General features: G+C 39.1%; 1 protein-coding gene across 1 annotated transcript in view; it reads right to left on the bottom strand.

Moving 5' to 3' along the window:
* MELK (maternal embryonic leucine zipper kinase) overlaps positions 1–23,471 on the bottom strand; it is a 66,133-nt gene that overhangs the window by 18,806 nt on the left and 23,856 nt on the right. The window contains exons 8-12 of the mRNA XM_052645114.1: positions 19,464–19,532; positions 17,833–17,931; positions 12,194–12,280; positions 5,112–5,240; positions 687–809 (exon numbers count right to left, since the gene is read on the bottom strand). Coding sequence (XP_052501074.1) covers positions 687–809; positions 5,112–5,240; positions 12,194–12,280; positions 17,833–17,931; positions 19,464–19,532 — 507 coding nt within the window. The remainder of the gene's footprint in view (positions 1–686; positions 810–5,111; positions 5,241–12,193; positions 12,281–17,832; positions 17,932–19,463; positions 19,533–23,471) is intronic.

Below are 23,471 nucleotides of genomic sequence, written 5' to 3'. Positions count from 1 at the left end.
AAAGACTGTTCTATATATCTGTGTCTCTTTTGCTGTCTCCCATACAGGGTTATAGTTACCATCTTTCTAAATTCCATATATATGTGTTAGTATACTGTATTGGTGTTTTTCTTTCTGGCTTACTTCACTCTGTATAATAGGTTCCAGTTTCATCCACCTCATTAGAACTGATTCAAATGTATTCTTTTTAATGGCTGAGTAATACTCCATTGTGTGTATATACCACAGCTTTCTTATCCATTCATCTGCTGATGGACATTTAGGTTGTTTCCATGTCCTTATGGCAAAACCAATACAATATTGTAAAGTAATGAACCTCCAATTAAAATTAATAAAAATAAATAAATAAATAAATAAAATACAAATAATAAAATGAAAGAAAACCAATAAGATAATAAAAATGTCTTCTACCAGAAAAAATAAAAAAATTATACCTCATTCTGTAAACAGGAGGAGAGAGGAAGAAAGGAAAAAAAAGAGAAGTAAAGTACTCCAAAATGAAAAGAATTCAACTTGGAAATAACTGGCTTCCTTTGATTTATACCCCAACAATCTCCTGTTAATATTTTCAATGGTTTAGGAATTCATGAAATTTGCAAGCACAAATTAGATCTCATGTTACATAGCTTAGATATTTTTTATAATTGAGATAACATATTTTACTTTAAATAATAAAAATAACCAACCTGTGGTGTTTGTGGAGTAGCCACACCTCTTGGTGAAATGTCTTCACACCAGTCATAGTTTATTAATCCAGCCACATAATTTTCATCACTGGGGATCATATCTTCTAGACTCAGATTCTTCAACTATTCAAAAACAGAAGAACTCAGAAAACAATGCCACCATGATTCAGTTTTTAAGGGTCTATTACAGGCACAGGGCAAGGCCCTGGAAGCAGAAACAAATGAGAGACAGTATATAGAAGGAGCTCACATCCAAAACTGAAAACAAGAAGTCAAAAGTCTTTAATTCCAACTATTAGATAGGAGAATCTCTGACTCTCAAACAAGATGCCTTGGAATGTTCTTATGTTATATGGCTAAGTAGCTTATCATTATCAGAAAATCACTACAACACCAGACAAATGACTCCTTTGCAAATCCACAAATAAGAAGCTCTCTGACAAAGTAGAAAATGGAAGGGACTCTGAAATAGAGGTTTCTTGGTTGAAAGAACATACTGAGTAGTTAGCAATTTCCACTAGGAATAAATTAGCCTTATGAAACATCTCCTGGAGATAAGATATTTGGGATCCTATGCTAATAATACCACCAGAGTCACTTATTTTCCTTCATTCTTCCTCCTCAATAAACTGTCTGTGCTCAGTTGCTCAGGCATGTCTGACTCTTTGCAACCCCATGGACTGCAGCCTGCCTGGTTCCTCTGTCCATGGCATTCCCCAGGCAAGAATAGTAAAGTGGGGATCAAACCTGCATCTCCTGCAGCGGTAGGTGGCTTCTTTACCACTGAGCCACTTGGGAAGCTAAATAAACTAGGAATATACTAGATATACCCTAAATTCTAAGACTATGCAGTATAGCTGGGTTTTTTATTTTTCTTTCCTTCAACATCTATTTAGCCTGGCCAGGCAACTGTACTTGAATTTCTTACACCACAAAAATCCCTTCTTTTCTAATTCAAGGACAAATTTTCTCATATCTAAACTATTCAGGCAGACAATACAATCCCCACCACTAGTCCTTCCACCCTCTCAACCAGGGATGACAGAGCTCTCCAGGGTTGTCAATTACCATCAACTAGACTGAGCGATTTCACTTTCACTTTTCACTTTCATGGATTGGAGAAGGAAATGGCAACCCACTCCAGTATTCTTGCCTGGAGAATCCCAGGGACGGCGGAGCCTGGTGGGCTGCCCTCTACGGGGTCGCACAGAGTCGGACACGACTGAAGCGACTTAGCAGCAGTAGCAGCAGAACTAGTTACATGGAGTGCTAGGCTGAGAAAAACACTAAGTCTAGGCTCAGTGGGGAGAAGCACAGTATTGTATGAATGAGGGCTACAGTAGGGAGTAAAAGCACATACACATCCCTGATTGAATAATCCTATATACAAATGGATGAATTCTGAAAATCAGTCAAGTTGGTGATTTGTCGTTGTCATAGCTTGCTCAAAAATCTAGTTTCCCATTACCTAGAGCATAAAGTCTAACCCTCTGATCTGGCCTTTCAAGGTTCTCTACAATCTAGCTTTCAGCTACCCTTCCAGATCACCCATTCTCTCTTCCTCTCTTACTTTTTGCCCTTGAACTCTATTTTAACCAAACAAATCTAATCGTTGTCAAAAGAATACATCAAGCACATTTAGGAGACTGAGTTTTTGCTAATTCCATTTACCCTAAATTCTGTGTTCCTTCTTTTCCACTTTCCTAAACTTAACAGTGGATCCAGTTTGAATCACCCATAGTGATCACTCCCATGCTCCATAAAGCCCCTCCCTATCACACATCTCCAGTGCCTACCTGGCACCCACCATCTGCTATGATGTTGTGTTATTTATACGTGTCTTGCCTCATCTTATCTGTTAGACAGCAAGCACTCTCCTTCATACAGACTGTTTCCTAAGAGCTAGCACAGGGCCTGAAAATGCTAATGATGTTGAAAATATGTGGCCTTTTTGTGGTTCTCAGATCAGATTGTATTATCATTTCACTGAAAGTGTCATCCATTGATTAATAGTGCAGAATTACATTTTTAAAAAGAACACTCTAGAGGAAAAAAGAGTGATTCTATCAAGGAGGAGAATAGCAGAAAGACTATATAGCTTGCTTCAAGCCTTAGTGAACTGCATAAAAATCAGGGAGGAAAAAAAAAAACAAAATTTGGTTTCTACTTCATTTCTTGTCATTAAAAACTCTCTTTATTGGCTATAAAAATTGACTCAATAATATAAATGCCCAAATAATTAAATTATTGGGTAAATGCTCATTAGATGGAAGATTAAATACCTTCCCAGATCATTTTTCCTTGGATACTCTATGACTCATATAAGCACATCAATTGAGATCAGGCCAATCCAGATATAAGAAAATCTAATGGCTCAGGAAAATGTCTAAGACGTTTTAACTAGGGTGTCATAAACTCAAAAACCTAGGGAGTTCCCTGGCAGTCCAGTGTGGTTAGGATTCTGCACTTTCACTGCTGAGGGCCTGGGTTCAATCCCTGGTCAGGGAGCTAGGATCCTGCATGCCACACACTACAGCCAAAAAATAAAAAATAAATAAAATTAAGCTGAGGTTTATTCTAAGTATGGAGGTATCTAACATCTCTCTGCAATTACCTTGATCAGAATCAAAGTTTATGTTTTTGCGTCCTCCTGAACCCAAAGGTACCAACTTGAGTATCACACTTTAAAGAGTTTGCTCTGTGAGCAGGATGAGGGATGGGACGGTTCATGGAGTCAGCAGGTTAAAGATTTACCTGGGCATGGGATATTCACCAACCCAGTATAACTCTCTGAGAACAGACTAGAAAAACAGCTCACCCTTTGCTGTCCACCTGAAACTATCACAACATTGTAAATAGGCTATACTCCAATACAAAACTAAAATGTTCTTTAAAAGAAAAACAGCCCAGCAGTAAGATTATCTCACTTCAGAGATTTCTTCACACAACAGCCCCTTATACTAACACTTTTCAGTTTTTAATTTGGTCAAAAGACCAACTAGGGAGAGAAGGGAGACAAGTTAGGTCTCTCAGGGACAAAAGAACCACTATACGTGCGGTACATGATTGACAAGCGCCAAAAGAGAGATCTACATGAGTTGTTAAAGGAATTGCCAGGGCTGGGGATATGGGTGGATTCAACAAAAGATTAGGAAAGGGGTAGCATCTGAAGATTATTAAAACACAGCTTTGATACCTAAAGAAAAAAATATCTGGGACGCAGGAGGGAGACTCAAGAGGGAGGGGACATATGTACACTTACAGCTCATTCACATTGTTGTATGGCAGAAACCAACACAACATTGTAAGGCAATTATCCTCCAATTAAAAAAAAAAATCACTGCACTCACATAATCATTTGGGCTATACTGGATTCCAGGCTTCCCAGGTGGCACAGTGGTAAAGAATTTGCCTGCCAATGCAGGAGATACGAGAGATGCAGGTTCAATCCCAGAGAGAAGATCCCCTGGAAGAGGAAACAGCAACCCACTCCAGTATTCTCGTCCAGGAAATCCCATGGACAGAGGAGCCTGGCGGGCTACAGTCTACAGGGTCACAAAGAGTCAAACACAACTGAGAGGCTGAGCAAACATACTGGATTCCACAAAGAGGGCACACTCCCTCTCTCTGAGAATAAAAGAAGTACAGCTTTCTAGTGCTACAATCATTTAAACTGCAACCTGAACTAATGGAAGGAAGATTATATTACAAAGCTCCACATGCATTCAGCAAAGTATTTGGAAGGCAGAATTTTAAGCCATGAGAAATACAGAGAATCACATAGAAAACAGACTGATGTGAGCACTTAGGAATGACACAGTGCTTCCAAATAGGTAAGGCTTCTCCACCATTCTACACATTCATAACGAAGGAAAATGAGACAAAGACTACAAAATAGAAAAGAATAGTTACAAGTCATACAAGAAATTTGAGTTGCATGAGCTGTATCTAGTATTCAAAACATCCGAAACCCCTAACATAAATGAGTATCAAAATATTCACGGAAACACTTCATTTACATAAAACATATATAATTTGTCCTATAATTTGTCCTAACATAAGATATAAACAAGCATACTAAATAAAAACTATTTTATCTATAGATGGTAGTAGCTTTATAGATAAATTACATTCTCCTTTAGTTTATCTGTGGCTTAAAATTATTCAACAATCAGGAGTTACTTTCATGGGAAAAAAGGAGGAAGGGAGAAATTTTTCTTTTAATGCCAGGCAGACATTCAAAACTTGAGCATTCAAGCTCAGACTTTCTCATTTCCCTTAACAAAAATATTTAAATCATAAAATGCCTTGTCTCCGGGGCCTTGACATCAGCAAAGTTAACCTTCCTGGCGTGTATTCACTCATGAACAGAGGAAGCACATGGCAAGAGTGGATGGCACTCACACAAAAGGTTCTAACATTCACCTTTATGTTTGTGACTGGCGTTGAGTTGGCCTGTCCACAGGAAGAAAGAAGCCTTAAACGAACCGGTCTCCCCCGAGCCTTCTTGGCTAGGAGCAGAAGGTAAGTAGCTGTCAGGTGATCATACTGCCACTGGAGAAAAGAAAATCGAGTTGTTTAGGAGACTAAACTTGCTTCTGACATCATCTCTATTTTAAATTAATATTTTTCCCCAATGTCATGACATTCAGAGTTTAGAATTTTTTTTTAAGCTTTACAAAGCATATAATGAAAAACAGCAATTCCCTACACCATACCCCATACACAATTTCCACTCCCTAAAAGGTACCACTTTTAAACTTTCAGTTATTTTCTAAGTATTTCTAAATCAACTGCTTTTATACAGCTTTAAATTTGGGTTTCGTGTCAGATAGTGTCTCTAGCTTTCTTACTATGGAAAAAAGAAATTAGCTCTATTTCAATTCCTTCCTTTTCCCCCAACACATCTCCTTCCTGTATCCTCTACTATAATTTTATCACAGTTTTTAGTTAAATCACATTTATGTTATTATAATCATGTAAATAGTCCCTACAACTAAGTAAAGGTAATGTCCAAAATATTTAATTGGTACCCTGACATCAATCAGAACAGAGGCCAAAAGGTGAGTAGAGTCCTGGGGAACCCCTGCCATGCCAATTATTAAACTTTTTAATTATTGGATGAATGGGAGGTAAATTTTTTGAGATTTTACATGTCTGGTAAATGACTGTATGCTGTTCACACACTTGATTCTGGTTTGGCTGAGTATGGAGTTCTAGGTTGACGATAATTTTCACAGCTTCGAAGGCACTGTCCTATGGTCTTCTCACTTTTAGTACAGTTATCAAAAAATCAAGTCTTTCTGATTCCCAAACCTTTGTGTATGACTTTTTGCTTGCTGTCTCTAGAAAATCTGGATCTCCTTTTTCACCCCGAGTTTTCTGGAAGTTTACTAAAATAGGCTTTTGTGCAGATTTATTTTCATCCATTTTGCCAAGCCCTAGTTACTTAGACTTTCACTTCTGGAATATTTTTTCTCATACTGTTTCTCTGACGGTTCCGTCCCCTCCTCTGTCTTTTCATTTTCCTGCAGCTTCTATTACGCGTATGTTGGACCTTTCTCCCCTTCTCTTCTATTTGTGCGTATATCTGTCTTTAGGTTCTACCTTTGAAAGGTTTCACATTAACTTCATTTTGAAATATGTCTACTGAGCTTTTCATTTCTCTGGTCGTATTTTAAATCTTCAAGAGCTATCTCTTAAAATGTTCTTGTTAAGTCATCTTATTCCTATTTCGAAAAAGAAATAGCTTCTCTTATCTCAAAGAATAGTAATTATTGTTTCTTAGCCATTTTCTCCCACTCCCTGCATTATCTGATTTTTTTCTGAGTATCTATACTTTTCTTCACTCTCTCCCTGACCCACTGTTTTGATCTTTGACTTCCATGTTAGAGGCTATCCTCAAAGGTCTGGTGGTCTCTGGCTGCTGGTCTCTATTTAGAAGCAAAGAGCATACTTACTACACAGCTAAAAGAGTGTGTGTAGTTTGGGGCAGTTCATTACCTTGGGGGTTTCTCTCTTTCTCCCCAGCCTTTTTCACACCGGGACTGGTTTTGTGGAAGGCAATTTTTCCCCAGATGGGGGTGAGGGGAGGATGGTTTCTGGATGATTCAAGCACATTACATTTATTGTGCACTTTATTTCTATTATTATTACATTGTGATACATAATGAAATAATTATACAACTCACCATAATGCAGAATCAGATTATCAGGTATTAGATTCTAACAGGTATGCAACCTAGATTCCTCACATATGCAGTTCACAGTAGAGTTCACACTCCCATGAGAATCTAATGCTGCTGCTGATCTGACAGGAGGAGCTCGGGCAGTAATGCAAGCGATGGGGAGCAGCTGTAAATACAGATGAAGCTCCAGCCTGCTGCTCACCTCCTGCTGTGTGGGCTGGTTGCTAACAGGCTATGGACCATACCAGTCTGTGGCCCAGCGGTTGGGAAGCCCTGCTTTAAGGTGAACAGGCAGGAAGTTGAACTCCCAACCATTGGTATAATAGGTCTTTTCTCTTAGCTTTTGCCTAGAGATGAGTCTCCCAGTATTTTCCCCAACGCCACTGCAGTTAGGATAAAATCCTGACCCCAGCATTCTCAGAGTTGACTAGGGAAGGGAGTTAGAGATGGTGGTTCACTGTTCAGTAAGGGGACTGTGTGTGTCAATGCGTCCATTTCAGAATGGCTCATCACCCCCACCTAAGCTGCATCTGGTACAAGAGCACGTCTTGTTCAGTGTCTCTCCAGTCTTCTGCTGGAGTGGGGGAAACGTTATCACGCAGCACAAGGTAAAGAAAGGGACCTAGAGTCTAACTGCTCCTAATAGGGACTTCCAACCAATCTTCCTGGTTGCCAACCTGCTCACTTCCCTGACTCCAGAGGTTCCTAGGACCTCTGGTTCCTGAGCCTTTCTGGAGATCCAGGGCCCTAACAATTTGCTTACTGCCTTTTCCCACTCCATGCACTTTGCTTTCAGTTTTCTCCAAAATGCTAGGTCAGCTGCCACTTAGCTATTTTATAACTTCTAAAATTTTATCGACATTTCTTTTATCTCCTCTTTCATTGTGAAATGTTTGCCTTTTTATTCCTTTATTACTATTTTAGTGAGGTTTTAGGAGGTGTTGAATATAAACATGTCTGTTCAATCCTCATGAAAAACTAAAAGTTTCTAAATAATGTACTCAAGACTATGAGACTCTCTGCCCTGTGAAAGTGTTAAAATTTAAAACTAAGTAGTATTTTATGCTATGTATCTCTCAAAAAGGGGTCATGTCTCACATGTCATCTCTCACATGACCCAAAGAGGTCTACTATCACCTCTGATTTTATTAATAAGTTTTACCTGCTAACATTTGAGATAGCCACAACTGTAGTACATACTTTGAAATTCACATAATGGACGTATCAATCTAGTGGAAGAAGTATAACACTGTGATAAATTATCATGGAACGATGCCTTTCATTCAGATAGGCTGGGGAGAAGAAGGATGGGAAAGGTTTCATGGAGAAGGTACTTGGAAACTGGGTGAAAACTAACTCTCTCCTCTCCAAAGGTTATGTTAAAGGTTTTATTTATTTAACTGTTTATTCATTTATTTATTTGGTCGTGTGGCATAGCTTGTAGGATCTTAGTTCCCTGATCAGGTACTGAATTCTACACCCCAGGAATGAAGCACCAAGTCATAATCACTGGATCGCCAGATAATTTCCATGTTAAAGGTTTTTTTTGCACCTTCCACATCTATGGTCTCATGTGTGATAAATGCCTTTTTGAAACTGATGCCATAAACTGATTAGAAACAATGCCATAAACTGATTAGAAACAATGTTTCAGAAATAAGTTGCCACTTGCTTGTCAATGATGGCATAACCCAGGCATTGTAAACAACAATGGGAAAATGATGAGTTTTAGGTGGAGTTTTCTAAACATACCTCAGAGCTTAATAATCATCCTGGAAACTATTTCCCTAGGCAAAAAAAGCATCCTTTTAATAACTTTTTTGCCACAGCTATTGCATACCATTTATTATGATAATATGCACAGGGGAGTTCTGTGTTTAATAACAGATAAATCAATGCATTAGTTACGCTTTCCAGGTGATGTCAATCCTCAAGTCTAACACAACCAATGTCTCTCTTATCTTTTAAGCAGCTCCCTCTTTAGAAAGTCAAATGTCTGAGAGTAAAGCAAAAGGTTTACCTGTTATAAAGAAGGTTCTACTTCCAGGAAATGAAAAACATTTTAAAATCCCCAGTTATTGTTCAAGCAAACCAAATGTTAAAGGACTGCCTGGGCTGAAGACAGGCAGCTACTGGATCAGAGGGTTTGATAAACTGAGGAGCAGCCCAGTCTCCTTTCCCTGACCTTGCTCCTGGGGTATAGCGGTGTCGTCCTGAATTAATTCTCACAACCACACAGGATTATGAGAGACAGTGCAGGGAGAGCTCACGAAAGAGCAACTGCCCGAGAAAATCCTGAGTGCATATTTATTGAGTCTCCTTCTTGGACGAGGAAGTCATGTCGTAAGGCTTTGAAGATAAGGAAGTTTGTTCTACGTGCAGAACACCACCTGCTGAGGCTGACGTGTCAGCCAAGACATCTGTCTTAAGAGCATGAGAAAGAGCATGTAAGGAAAGGGTAAGACAGAAGAGTGTCCAGAAAACAGGGTCTTGAGAAAGGAACGACATTTATATTCCCACAGTAGGGCCCTCAATCTTGAAACCTCCGTCACCAGAATACATGAGGCTTTACACCACAGGGGTGAGGGGAAAGGATCTGTCTTGGTCTGGAGGTCCTTCTGTGCACATGGGACCTTCAGTGAAGTTCCCCAACCAGATAACTGGCTGCTCCACAATCCAGAGCCACTCACAGCTGGAAGACGAGGGGGAAAGTGAGGAAAGCAATGAAGTGGAAGCTCTAGCACCACTGGAGGAAATCTCAAGAGGGTTAAAACAAGATGGCTCAAAATCATGACACACGAGAGATTCTCACTTCCAATACAAAAAACAGTTTAAGAATGCTCAGGTATATAAGTGGTAGTTCCAAAAGTTGAATGTGAATAATATTGTTTCTCTCTCTTTACACAAAGATCAGCAGCTCCATACCCAGCATGGATCACATTAAACTGATCTCTGTCCTGTCTAGCCAGCCTGAAAAGTAACAGCAGAGTGCCCAAGACACCAGGAAAAAAAAAAAAAATTAACAAACCATGGCTGATCTCAAACCTGGTTTTCCCAAGGCTCTTTAAACTGGAAAGTACCTAGAACCAATGTGAATTCTATGAGACTTCCCAGACCAGGATTCCACAACTTCAACACTATTGATAACTGACCTGGGTAATTTGTGGCCAGGGCCTACTTTGTGTACTATAGGATATACAGCAGCATCCCTGGCCTCTACCTACCAGGTGATATTGGCATATACACACACCCTAGCTGTGACAACCAAAAATGTCCCTGGAGGGGCAAAATCACTCCCAGTTGAGAGCCACTGACTCAGACCAGTGCTTCACAATGAATCACATGGGTTCTACTAAGATGCAGATTCTGATTCAGCAGGTCTGAGGTGCACAAAGTGATGCTGATGCTGCTGGTCATAGATCACACTTTGAAGAGCAAGAATCTAGAGTAGTACCTCCCAACCCCTGTCTACCTACTGCAATCATCTGGGAAGCTTTTAAAAATTCTGATGCTTAGGCCACACCCCAGATCAATGAAATAATAATCTCTGGGGTTGGGATTTAGGCATCAAGATTAAAGTTCCTAGGTGATTCCAATGTTCAGCCAAGGTTTTGAAGAGGTTGTCTACTCATCACTAGGACTGGAAAATAAGTACAAACATTTAAGAATGAAGGGAAAGTACACAAGAAGAAAACTATTACTCTCCTCACACATTCTTGACGTTTGTCATACCCAGCTTTCAAGACAACTGAGATATTTAGAGAGATGTAATACCAGAAAACCATCTCTATCATGCTTCGTTATATTGTTTTATAATTCCTATTTCCATTTCAGTTTCAAGTTTGAAAACCATATGTAGAGACCACATAAAGGACACTATTTAAAAGACTTTTCACCCAAAGATTCTTGAAGTTCTGAGTATGTTACTTTTCAGATTCAGGTTTTAAAGTTTGTAAATCTCCTGCCAAAGTTTTTCTGCATAAAACAACATGATACATGGGATTTGCTTTGAAATGTGTTAGCTAAAAAGGGCAGACAGAGGACAGTGCTGGGATATAGATAAAACTGGCAAAATGTTAATACCTGTTAATTAAAGCTAGAAGATGAGTGCACGGAAAACCACTGTTATTATACTAGTCCCTCTACAGATATTTGAAAATTTCTATAATAACAGCTGAAAAAGCAATTTCTTGAATCCAAAATATAGCTTTCAAGATCATCCCAAAGAAAAAGCCATGTTTATATGAAACTCGTCTATGTGAAAACTTCAGATTTTCACTCTAACAGACGAAGGACCTGGGACTTCCCTGGTGGTCCAGCGGCTAGGACTCCTGCTCCTAATGCAGGGGGCCGGGGTTCAATCCCTGGTCAGGGAACTGGATCCCACATGCCACAACTAAGAGTTCGCATGCTGCAACTAAGACCTGGTGTAGCCAAATAAATAAATACTTAAAAAATAAAGAAGAAGGACCTGACATATCTAGCAGCAGTTCCCAATTCTTGCCATTTCCTTTCATTCCATTGAAAAAGTAAAGTATCACTCTGTTTTCCAGATATGTTCCATTTGTCTGAAATTGTCTTTCAAAAGACTTACTGTGTCATTCAAAAGAATTCTTTCATATCTCCCCACTGAAAAAATTTGTGGCTTAGCAAAGCTTTGGTTAGTTCTTTAAAAAAAATCTGCTTAAGGCCTTTACCTTTCAAGTTAGAAAAGAGGAAAAAGCAAACACAATTCATAGGTGATGAAAGACATGGTACTGAACCAGGAGGTAAGCTGGGTGCAATCCCTGCCCGTCATGTCAGACTGTACTCAGAGACAGCCTCTGTTTCCAGGAGAAACTACATATAGGATGTAGTGATTAAGCATCTGAAACAGCTAAAAATGATCCAACACCAGAAATCACATGTATCTGGTTCATAAGGTTGGGGGTGATGTGATGCTAGTGGGATGCTTTCAGGTAAAATGAAAACTGCTTTGTGTTTACCTCATTGCTACAGCAGAATCACACTTCTGTGTTAAAGAATTTAAAGTTGTCAGAATTGGAGCTCTGAAAATTCTCTGGATTCATTTGATCTGTTTCTTAATATTTTTTCCACTGTAATTCTCTTTGTTCAACCTCATTTCTAAAGAGGATATCTAGCAGACATCAGAAAAGAGTTGAAAATATACACAAACATAAACTAAGTGCAATACAGTGTTTTCACCCAGGATAAAATCTCAGGCCTGAAAAATGCTATACTATTTTTAATGTACTGATGAAACAAAAATAAAAGATGAAACAAAAGATAATACTTTCAAATTCATGCTATATTTCTTACCAGTGAAATTAAATCCTCCATCGTTTGCCTGTTGTTTCTGTGATGTACAGAAAGTTCTGTTACGCAATCTTCATCAAGGTGAATAAGCTAGAAAAAAATTTTATCGATTTTATTAACATTAATAAAATATTTATGATTTTAAAACCTTTAAATTATCATAATTACCTTCTAAAATCAAACACCAACATGTAAAAACAACATGAGTTTGTCAAACTCTTAGGTAAGAATAAACATCCTCCACAATTTTTAGAGATATAAGCAGATAACAATAAGCAGTTCAAGAAGGTGATGAGCTCTCTTTCTTAGCTTTTCACGTCCCCATCATCATCTGATCTACTGCTACAATTCTGCTGGGCAGCCCAGGGACTCTATGCTCCTCCTCTACTACAAGACAGGGACCGACATTTGCATCCAAGAGCAGACATCTAGACATCAAAAACTAGGGGCTGCACAAGAGACTGGGGAAAGAGTGGGTCAGACTTGTAGCATACAGTCTCCCAGGTTATGTTTGGGTTTAGCACAATCCAAGGAGCCCTTCTGACGGTGCCACAGATGCTGCACAATCATCATTATGATGAAGGCACTGGCCAAGCACAATTGTTAGAAGGAAGAAGTGATACTGCCTCCACACAAACATTATTTTGATTAAGGACAGAAGTGATCCAAGTAGTCTGACCCCTGCAGGATGAGACCTCACCAGAGATGGGACCAAAAATAGGTTCTCAGAACCAAACAAGGATCACTGAGAATGAAAAGGCAGGTAGAGTCCGGCCTGTCCCTGCAACAGGAGTTCAGAAAATCACATAGGAAGAGAATTATAAGGAATGTAATTATGAAGTCATATTTCCAATGTAAGAATTCACTTCACAATAGACCCAGTAAGTGAGGTTTCACTTTCTACTTAGTCTTCATCTCCAGAACAGCTGGGATGGTTAGCTTCTTCCTCCTAAGATTTGTCTCCTGATTCCTATCCACTGTGAATCGCTACAATCCAACAGCTGACAGACTTTAGAAGTAGATGACCTTGGTTTTAATCATTATATCACAAAAGAACTGTGTGATCTTGAGCATGTTATTACACCACCCTTAGTCTCAGTTTCATCATCTGTAAAATGATGATGAGATGGCACCTGCCATGTAACATATGCAAGCTATGTGGAATACCTAAACAGAGAGGCCCTCAAAAAATGGTTCACTATTTTTACTAACAGTCTTAATTCTATTTCCTCTTTGGTATAAGATCCTTTCAAAAATTTGAATATTCCTATTATCAACAACCTTTCTTCTCCAAGCATTCTCTTTTCCAGTTCCTTTAACAAATGTTTCAATGATTAACTTCTCCCACCCATTCTGGTCCTTTCTTTCGATCACATAGTTCAGGCTGTCACTGATGCTCAAGATCCAAGAGAGGTTTGCCCGGCAGAAGGCAGAGCACTATCATGACCTTCCCTTGTTCTATGATACCATAGTTGTCACAATAGACTCAAGGGAAAACCATGTTGCCACCATGAAACTACAGGGATGGTACAAACAATGACCTGTATGACTGGCTGGTACCTCACGGGCTATGGAGAACGCGGAGACCACAAAGGTTTATACTGATGGTTCTAGGAAAGTCAACCACAAAGGTTTATACTGATGGTTCTAGGAAAGTCAACAATGCCACAAGTAAGTTTTCCTTGTGATGGTTTGACCTTAGCAGTTCCCCTAACTGTAGATTCCCACTTCAGGAAGAACTCAGAAGCCCAGACACTTTACAACTCAGTTGGGTATCTTCTTGTTGATATCACTGCTCAAGCATGAAAGACAGGATTTCTGGGGTTCCCACCATGATCTTAAGTTACTCTCATAAAAACAAAAACCTCTCCCCCGTAGCCTCTTGCTCTGTACTTTTACCACAGGGTACGTGGAGGAAAGGAAGGAGAGTAGGAAGGAGATGCGATCTTCTTTGCTGGGCTCTTGAACTAGAAAGAATGAAAAGACTGGGCCAAGACACCAAAGTCTGAAAAATACGGTTTCTCAAGTTGGGTTTTTCAAAAAGGTTCAATACTTTAAGTACTCTGAATTCTCAGCCACACACGCTCCAGTTAAATTAAGTACAAAAATGTGTACCAAAAGCTAGCCAATTATTTTGGATTATCCGTGCCTACTACATTTCCTGTTCAGTAGAGCAGAAAATGGAACTGAATATAACTTCTATTTGATATAATACTTGAGTACTACAGCTATGTGTGAAAATGATAGAACATGCATACAGTTACAGAACAACATCTCTGCCTTAAATATCCAAGTAAATCTGAATTATTTTTTATAGTTCACCCTTGATGAAAGACAATATTGAGGCAGACAAGTGAATACTTCAAAAAGCAATAATCCCTTATAGCTCTTCTATATATAACTCATTTGATCCCTGCAATAGCTCAGTAAGGCAGACAAAACGGATGAATGACATTACATTCAAAGCACTCTATAAATGACAAAACATAATCCAAACATACAGAAGAGACTGACATTAGAATACCCACATTAGAGGTGAGAAAATGAAGACTCAGAAAAATTTATGCCATTTGCCCAAGATGGGCATTTTTCACCCTAGCCTAGGGTTCTTCCTACCACACCACAATGCCACCTCTCTGAGACTCGGTTCCAATAGCTATTCCAACAGAGACCAGACAAGTAACGTTCATCACAAAGGCAACTGCTACACAGAATACAGGACCTGAGTTTCAACTGTTGACCTGTCAGATCCATTATGTTCTGGAGTCCTTCTGTTTGGGTTAAGATCCTGGTTCTACACTTACTGGTTATTTGACCTTGGGCAAGTTATCTTATGATTCTGTGTTCAACTGCTTCATCTGCAAATGGGGACAATAACAGTACCCACTTCAGAGGGTTTGTATGAGGGTTAAATGAATTAAAAGAGTTAAAAACATAAAGCCCTTAAGGGTAGTATCCTAAGGGCTCTATTATTATACTATAGTACTATAACAGCACACTTTTCTATTATAGTAAGCATTCAATATATATGAGCAATCACTATACTAATATGTAAGGGAAATCATATACATTTTCAGAACACTGAAAACCTCAAAATTATGTACCCTACTTTATACAATGCCCCAATTTAAAATAATCTTCGTGCTGTTGAAATCAGAGATTTTCTTCATTTTGGCATCTCTTCTATTGCAAACAGTAGCATACCCTCCCCTGTTAAGGATCACGGCCGAGAAGACATGCAGAGCCCTCCCACACATGGAGAAATGATGACCCCCAATGGCTGAACACAGGCATTGGCACCACACATGGTCACCATCCCACAAGGGGCACAGCATAGCTCCCCGGCCCTGCTGCCACACTGCTAGGAGAGCACACGTTCTGCTGTCTGTAGGCTCTCAGTTATTAGCATTAAGCTGCTGCTCTAATTGTGTTTGCTCAGTAGATACTGAAGATGTCTTAAAGGGTGAAAGGAAAAAGGGAGAAAAGAAATTTCAGAGACTGACAATCACAGGAGAATCAGGAGGGATTTCAGATCAGGCTGTGTGGTCCTAATAGGGGACAGACTAGTGAGAAGGGGTTAAAAACAAACAGCCTATTTTTCCAAGTATTTATATTTATTGGTGTGATTCTTCCAGAAAGCAAATACCCTACAGCTGTATCAGGTCTACAATGTGGCGTGTCTCCAAACTATTCTGTTGACCCATGCACAAACTCCACTTCACTGTAGACATTTTAGATTATCAAAAAATATCCCCAATTATCTGATAAAGCTATTAAAACACTTCTCCTTTAAAGCATTAAAATGTTTTTCTAACTACACACCTGTGTGAGGCTACATTTTCTTCAGATGCTTTAACCAAAACAATGTATTAAAACAGAGTGTAGAAGCAGATGAATACCCAAGTGTCTTCTATTAAGCTAGACTTTAAAGAAATTTTCCAAGACATAGAGCAGTGCCACTCTTCTCACTATATTTATTTCTTAAATAGTTATGTTTAACTTATTGATTTCCTTGTCTATGAAAAGGGGATAAGAATTGTACCAACTCTGATGCCTACCCCTGCCATACTGGCTCTGGGTTTTGCCTTGTGGCTTGCTTTGGCCAGACATTAGTAAGTACAATGAAAGCAGGGGCTTGACAAACGCTTGAGTGTTAGGGCTTGCCCACTTTCTTGCTTCTTTTGGAATCCAGCCACCATATCAAGAAGCCCAGAGTAGCCTGCTGGACAGTGTGACCCAACAAATAACCAGCATGAACAGCTGGGGGGTTTTTTGGCCATGCTATGTCACATGCGGGATCTTAGTTCCCTGACCAGGGATCAAAACCATGCTTCCTGCAATAGAAGCATGGAGTCTTAACCACTGACGCACCAGGGGAGTCCCAACAGCTGGTCTTTTGAGTGAATCTTACACAATCCAGCCATGTTAGAGTCACCAGTTGACTGCAGCCACATGAGTGACCTCAGGTAAGACCCACACAAGAACAGCCCAGCTGAGCCTCAAATTACCGATCCACAGAAACTGTAAACTATTATTGTTTTAAATCACTAAATTTGTTTTTTTTTTAATGTAGCAATAGTTCATTAATATACAAAATGTGGCTACCCCTTACATAAAACAAACTGTAAAGATTTACTGTGTAACACAGGGAACTAATAGTCAATATCTTATAATAACCTATAATGGAAAATAATTTGAAATATATATATATTCATAACTGAATCACTTTGCTGTACATCTAAAACTAACACAATATTTTAAATTAACTATAATTTTTTTAATTACACATTTTTATCAAGTTCAAACTTCATTTGTTAAATATTTTTATAACAGTAACGTAGGAATATTTGTTACTCTAATTGCTTAAACTTGCATAGCACTCTGTGTTAAAGTTCTTTCCTATATATATATTAAAGCAGTTCTCGGGGAGTGGTGTGGTCTGCAGACCCTGGAGGATCTCCAATCAAAACAACATAACAAAACAGACAATGCAGAAGCAGGTGAGATCCAAGTGCCTTCCTTTAAGCTAAACTTTAAAGAAACTTGCAAAGATGTACAACAATGCTTTTCTTCCCACCACATTTATTTTTTAAATAGTCATTTTTCATAAAAGTATTTATTTGTGATAAACTGTAACAGGTATAGTACTGTTACTTTTAAGTGAATCAGTTAATAAATATTTTAATACATTAATATCAAGAGCATAAAGGGGGCCTCAGACTTAAAAGTATGAGAACCACCACAACCTCATAACTACTCTGGGAAGTAGACAGACAACAGGTTTAACCTACTTTTTACAGACAAACATACAGGTTTAGAAAAGTTAAGCAATCTGCCCAAGATTCTCAGAGCACTGTTCACAATCCTGACTATGTGAGAGACACCTGGGAGCTTTTTAAAATATCCATTAATTGTCGTGGGAGGAGGCACAGGCAATTTTTAAGGTCCTTGTGATTCTCATGTGCCGGCCTGGTTAGGCATCACTGTCCGAGAGATTGACAGGTGAATGTATAATTCAGTTACAGTCTCCCAAACAGCAATCTGACGAATAAGTCTACAAAATATATTTTCTTTTATACTTAGAACACATCACTGTACATCCTGAATCCACACAAAGTTTTTTGTTTTGTAACTCTACTCACAGGAGCCTTGCTTTGCCACTCAACAGGACAGTTGTAATCGTGCATGATCCAGGGGTGGTTCAAGAGATTTTTCATAGAAATCCGTTTCTTTGGGTCCACCTAGTGGCCATTGAGAGGTAGCTGGAGATTAACATTTCAAATAACACAGAATACATTTTTCTCCTGAGAACTCAAAATTCATCAGAACAGATGTAAACTTTTATCATCACAAAAATACTGTCAAAGACCTTAAAATGGCCTTGGAATAAATTCTTTTAAAAAGGGAATAGAAGCAAGAGAACTATAGCAACCTACACGGCTTAGAAGATAAATGCTTAACAAACATGAACTTCATTGGTATGGACATTATTCATGAAGTTCAGTCAATCTATTGTATGATGTAATAGTCTTTTGCTGGAAAACCTATTCACAGGAAATATTCACCAATTTAATATTCAAGCAGCCACAATGCAGGGCATTCACACTGAATATGCAATCTCTACCTCCGGTGAGTTTACAATCACATAGAACAAGTTGAAAAGCATACCTTTCTTTTCCATTTGTAATTTTCAAATGTGAGGAAAGGAAAATTAATCAACACAGATTAAGTTTTGGGGAGTTTAGAAGAAAGGATGAGGTATTTTCAATCTCATTATGGAGATTTGGTGGTCTGGCCTACTTAATCAAGGTGGGTGAGCTTGAAGTAAATTTTGAATAAAAAGTAGAGATGGCTTAATAGATGGAAAACTGAAATACATAATCATGAAAAACATACTGCACTAATAAGGCACCCATATTTTCAAAGTGTTTCCTATTAATCTCATTTTATCCACATAACTCTATGAAGCAGTGAGGCCAAGCTCAGAATCCCCCTTTTCAGGTCAGAACCAGGTTAGGTAGCATGACTATTGATCGGTAGGGAGGATAACTAGCCTTCAGCACTCCTATCTTTCACCTTCAGAGGTCATTACAACAAATCAGTGATTCTTAAATGTGGCCCCCCCCAAGACCAGCAGCATCAGTGTCATCTGGGAGCTTGTTAGAAATGCAAACTCTTAGTGCTGCTCCAGATCTATAGAATCAGACACTCTCCATTTGAAGCTCAGCAATCTGGGTTTTAATAAGCCCATCTCGCAATTCCGGTACATGCTAAAGTTTGAGAACCACAGCACTAGATCAAGGGACCACTCAGTTGTACATCAGCTCATTCAAGCATTTATTCCATATCCACTATATACCTAGCATACAAAGAGTGGGAGCAAGAACACAGAAAACAGTGGAACAAGAGCTGATTAAACTGACAATTCTCAAGAAAAGGGAAGAAAAACCAAATCACCAAAGACATATATTAGCTGTCTTTAAAAAAAAAAAATGCAGGTCTTCCCTGGAGGTCCAGTGGTTAAAACTCCACACTTCTACTACAGGGGATGGGGGTTCGACCCCTGATCAGGGAAGATCTCACATGCCATGTGGTATGGCCAAAAAAAAAAATTGCATTTGCAAAGAAAGCACCAGTAGAGAATATGTGCAGAACAGACATAATGAATAGAATTTTCTAAAGGTGATGTATAAATGTAGTAACACCACAGACATCTTAAAATCAAATAACTGCAATAGATTTCTATTATTTAAAAATAAATAACAAAGATTACCTGTAGCATTTGCTGAAGAAGTAGAACGCTACTAGGAGAGAGCCACTTTGGAACGTCATATTTCCCTCTCTACAAAAACAAGAAAAGCATTAAAGAGATTTAGGTTCAATCAGCCTTAACAAAAATTTCTACAGTTAACAACATGCTAGAGATTTACTTCCAAGCCTGAAGACGTCACCCAACTTTAAGACATGGCAAACATGTATCTTACAGGCCTTTGGAATCTACAGTATTATTAGTGGACAGAAGTATACAGTGTAATCAATGTTCATATTGCTAAAGCAAATTTTAGTTTATAATCCCAGAAGAACTGTCAGTTGACAAAATTAGGTCACAGAACAGCATATTTGGTAATTGGACACAGGCCGTGGTTACAAACAGGTCACATATCATCTACGAGGCAGAACTCACTATCACCGAAAAACTGCCACTGAATAAAGCCACCCCTTTAGGGAATGGAAGAGACTCAGGAGACATATGTTCATAACCTGTTAGACATTACAGTCACTAAGTCATCAACCAAAACAAGACTAGGGGCTCGCTAAACATTAACACATGATGGAATAGTACCTCTTCACACAACCTGTCACACACCCCTCTTTCCCAATTCAAAGGAAATGACAGAATCATTTCTCTTAGCAGAGAACAAATTGTTTAATGATGCTAGGATAACAGGTTAATTGTATGAGAAAATTAAGATTGAACTGTAATTCACAATCTACATCAAAATTAATTCTACCCAGATTAAAGAGTTAAATACAAATACAAAACCATGAGAATACTGAAAGCATGGTGATTAGCTTTTAGAACCTGTCTAGACATGACAGCAATACCAAAAACCATAAAGATTAGCAGAGGACACAATTAGAAGCTGACATTTCTGTGTGGCAAAACACAACTAACAAAGTTAATTAACAACTGAGTAGGGGAAGAGCCTTTCCACCTAAATGACAAAAAAGTAACCCGCTTTATCAAGTAAAGAGCTCTCACAGACCACCACCAATCCTCTTCTTCCAACATTTCCCCTTCACAGCAAATGGCAACTGCCTTGCCAACTCCTCAGCTCAGAAACCTTGGGTCATGGGCTTCCTTGGAGGTCCAGTGGCTAAGACTTCACACTCCCAGTGCAAGAGGCCTGGGTTCAATCCCCATCAGGGATCTAGATCCCACATGCTGCAATTAAGAGTTTGCATGCCACTACTAAAGATCCTGCTGGCTGCAACTAAAGAACTTCAGTGCCACAGTGAAGATCAAAGATCCTGAGGGTGGCAGCTAAGACCCAGTACAGCCAAATAAATAAACAAATATTTCACAAAAACAAGAAGAAACAACCTTGGACCATCTTTAGCTCCTCCTTCCTTCACACTTCACATCCAAACCATCAGCAAATCGACCGGTTCTATGTTATATATCCAGAAACCCCTGTCACTACCTGCCCCACACCTCCAGGCTCTTTCATCTGATATACTGCAAAAGGCTCCCAGCTAGTATTCCAGAGCCCTTCACTGCTCCCCACAGTCTAGTCTCTACTCATCAGCACCAATGTTCTTTCAAAACATTCGGTCAGGTCATGTTACTTCACTATCCAAAACTCTTTAAAGGCTCCCTATCTCACTCAAAATGAAATCCAAATTTCTTACTCTGGCTCCAGGCCCAACTCCTTGCTACCTCTCAAACTCACCTCCTCACTCTCTCCCTCCCTCACCAAACTATGATCAGGCCACAAGTCAAACACAGGCCTGCCTTAGGTCCTTTGCACACTTTGTTCCTGCCACTATCATGCTTTCCTCAATATCAGCAGAGCTTGAACCTTTACCTTCTTCAGGTCTCCCCTTAAATACCAGGGGTATCAATGAGGTCTCCCCAAACCACCATTATAAACAGCATCCTCATGCACCATCATCTCTACCACCCTTTCAAGGCACCTTCTGTACAGTCTTTATCTCCACTTCTCATACTACATATTTGTTTTCTACATATTTATTTATTTTCTATTTATTTGTTTATATGTCATACTATATATTTATTTTGTGCACAGACACACACCCAGCATATTAATTGTTTAAATATGTCATACTACATGTTTGTTTATAAACACATATTTGTTTATAAATGTCATACTACGTATTTGTTTATATATTAGAAAATATTCTAATGTATTCTATTTACATTAGAATATTAACTTTAAAAAAATCACAGGGATTTTTGTCTGTACTGTTCACCTAGAATATCGTCTGGCCCTAACAAAAACGGTGCTCAATTAATATTTGTTGAATAAATGAAGAAATAGGATAAAAGCATATACTCCAAAAGAAAATGGACAGAGTATTCATAATTCCCAAAACAAGAGCTTTTAAATGGTCAATAAACATGGTAACATGTTCAACTAAACTAGTAATAAAAAAGTAATTAATTTAAACAAAAATATGATCTAAATTGATAAACTTTTAAAAAAATTATCCAGTGTTAGAGTTCGGGGCAAGAGCACTTACATATACGAGAGTATAAATGTTTCTGAAGAGTACTGTGGAAATATGTATAAAAAGCATTCAAGATCAAATATCCTTGATCCAGCAATTACACTTCTAGCAATTTATCCTAAGCAAATAATCTGGCATAAAAAAGTTATTATTGTTATGAATAGTAATATTTATCACACAATTGTTTGTGATAACTATGGGGACTAAGGAACATGGTCTGAGAGAATCCAGAGGGTCCCCAAAACTAATCAAAGACAAAATTACCTAAATAAGGATCCTGAGTTAGAAATCTATTACAGGTCCAGGGAGACGAGGGTGTTAGGTAGGTAGAATAGGCAAAAGTAGTCCAGAATGGCGGTGGCTAAAGGACAAAGAAGGGAAAAGCCCGGGAAAATAGAACAAAGGAAGGTCCAAGGACCGGAGAAACAAACAGGTGAAACAAACAGCCCTCCCGGCTAGCCCACTTTACATAGGCCAGGCTCAGGGGGAGGAGAAAAAACAGAAAAAGAGGAGCCAAAACTGAGCCTCTGGCCTCTCTTCTCCTTGCATCTTTTGGGTCGGCAAGCTCTCATGCCTCAAGGATGTATTTGCTTGCCAAATAAAACTGAGCTGTAACACTGGTCCCTCCGTTGCTTCAAATTTTTGCTGCAGTGAGACAGAACCAAGGAAATTACAAACTGCCCCAACAAGGGCAAGCACGCACATGCGCGGACACACACACCCAGCAGTAACTGAACTAGGCTGAACGGTAGAGGCAGGTAGGTGGGGAAGCCAGCAACTAGCAGCAGCACTGCATTCTCTGTCCTCATGAACTGTCTAGGACACAGTTCTCACAGGAACCTGTCCAGGTTCAAGGTGAGGGGAGAAACGGACAGTACAGATCACTCAGAATCTGAGACCTACACGACAGGCTGGACTTTGATTATGTTTAAGAAACAGTCAAAGTTCCAAAGAAATGTTATCAAGCAATTTATTTAAAAAGAAAAGGTGCTAATGTTAAAGCAACTCAACCTCTTACTTAGCCTCTCTGATGAGAGCAGACAGGTTGACCTACAAAGTGTTTCCTAGGAAGGGCAAGAGCTTTCGTTTTACAAATGACATTTAATGTTATTAAATTTTTCATTCTCCTTTATCTAAAGCACTCACTACACCCAGAGATCCCATGCCTATTTATGCCTTGCCAGGGCACCTAAACACATGCCAATGTCAGGTGCTGACAGTTTGTTTCTGAATTGTAATGAGAAGCCTCTAATTCACTTTTCCTTACTACCCTTTATCCACCAAGCACTGAAGGCTCAGTGCTGCCTAGGCTCAGGCTTATCCCTGGGAAGGGGGGATTTTTAGATGCTTCAGCCACCTTGCTGGGACTCAGCACCAAGTCACATGCAGGACAGGCAGTGACTTGACTGGCCCCACTCTCTTATCTCAGCTTTTCCTTATTTCCATATCTAGATGTTTCTCATGATTCAAACCCTGGGTACCTGACATGTTCTCTTTCTTGGCAAACGGATCGTGTGTCTAGTACCTC

Source organism: Budorcas taxicolor, chromosome 8 (genome assembly GCF_023091745.1).
Source record: "Budorcas taxicolor isolate Tak-1 chromosome 8, Takin1.1, whole genome shotgun sequence".
Classification (NCBI taxonomy): Eukaryota; Metazoa; Chordata; class Mammalia; order Artiodactyla; family Bovidae; genus Budorcas; species Budorcas taxicolor.
Note: the sequence above shows the minus strand (reverse complement) of the source record. Positions and strands in the feature narration are given on the sequence as shown.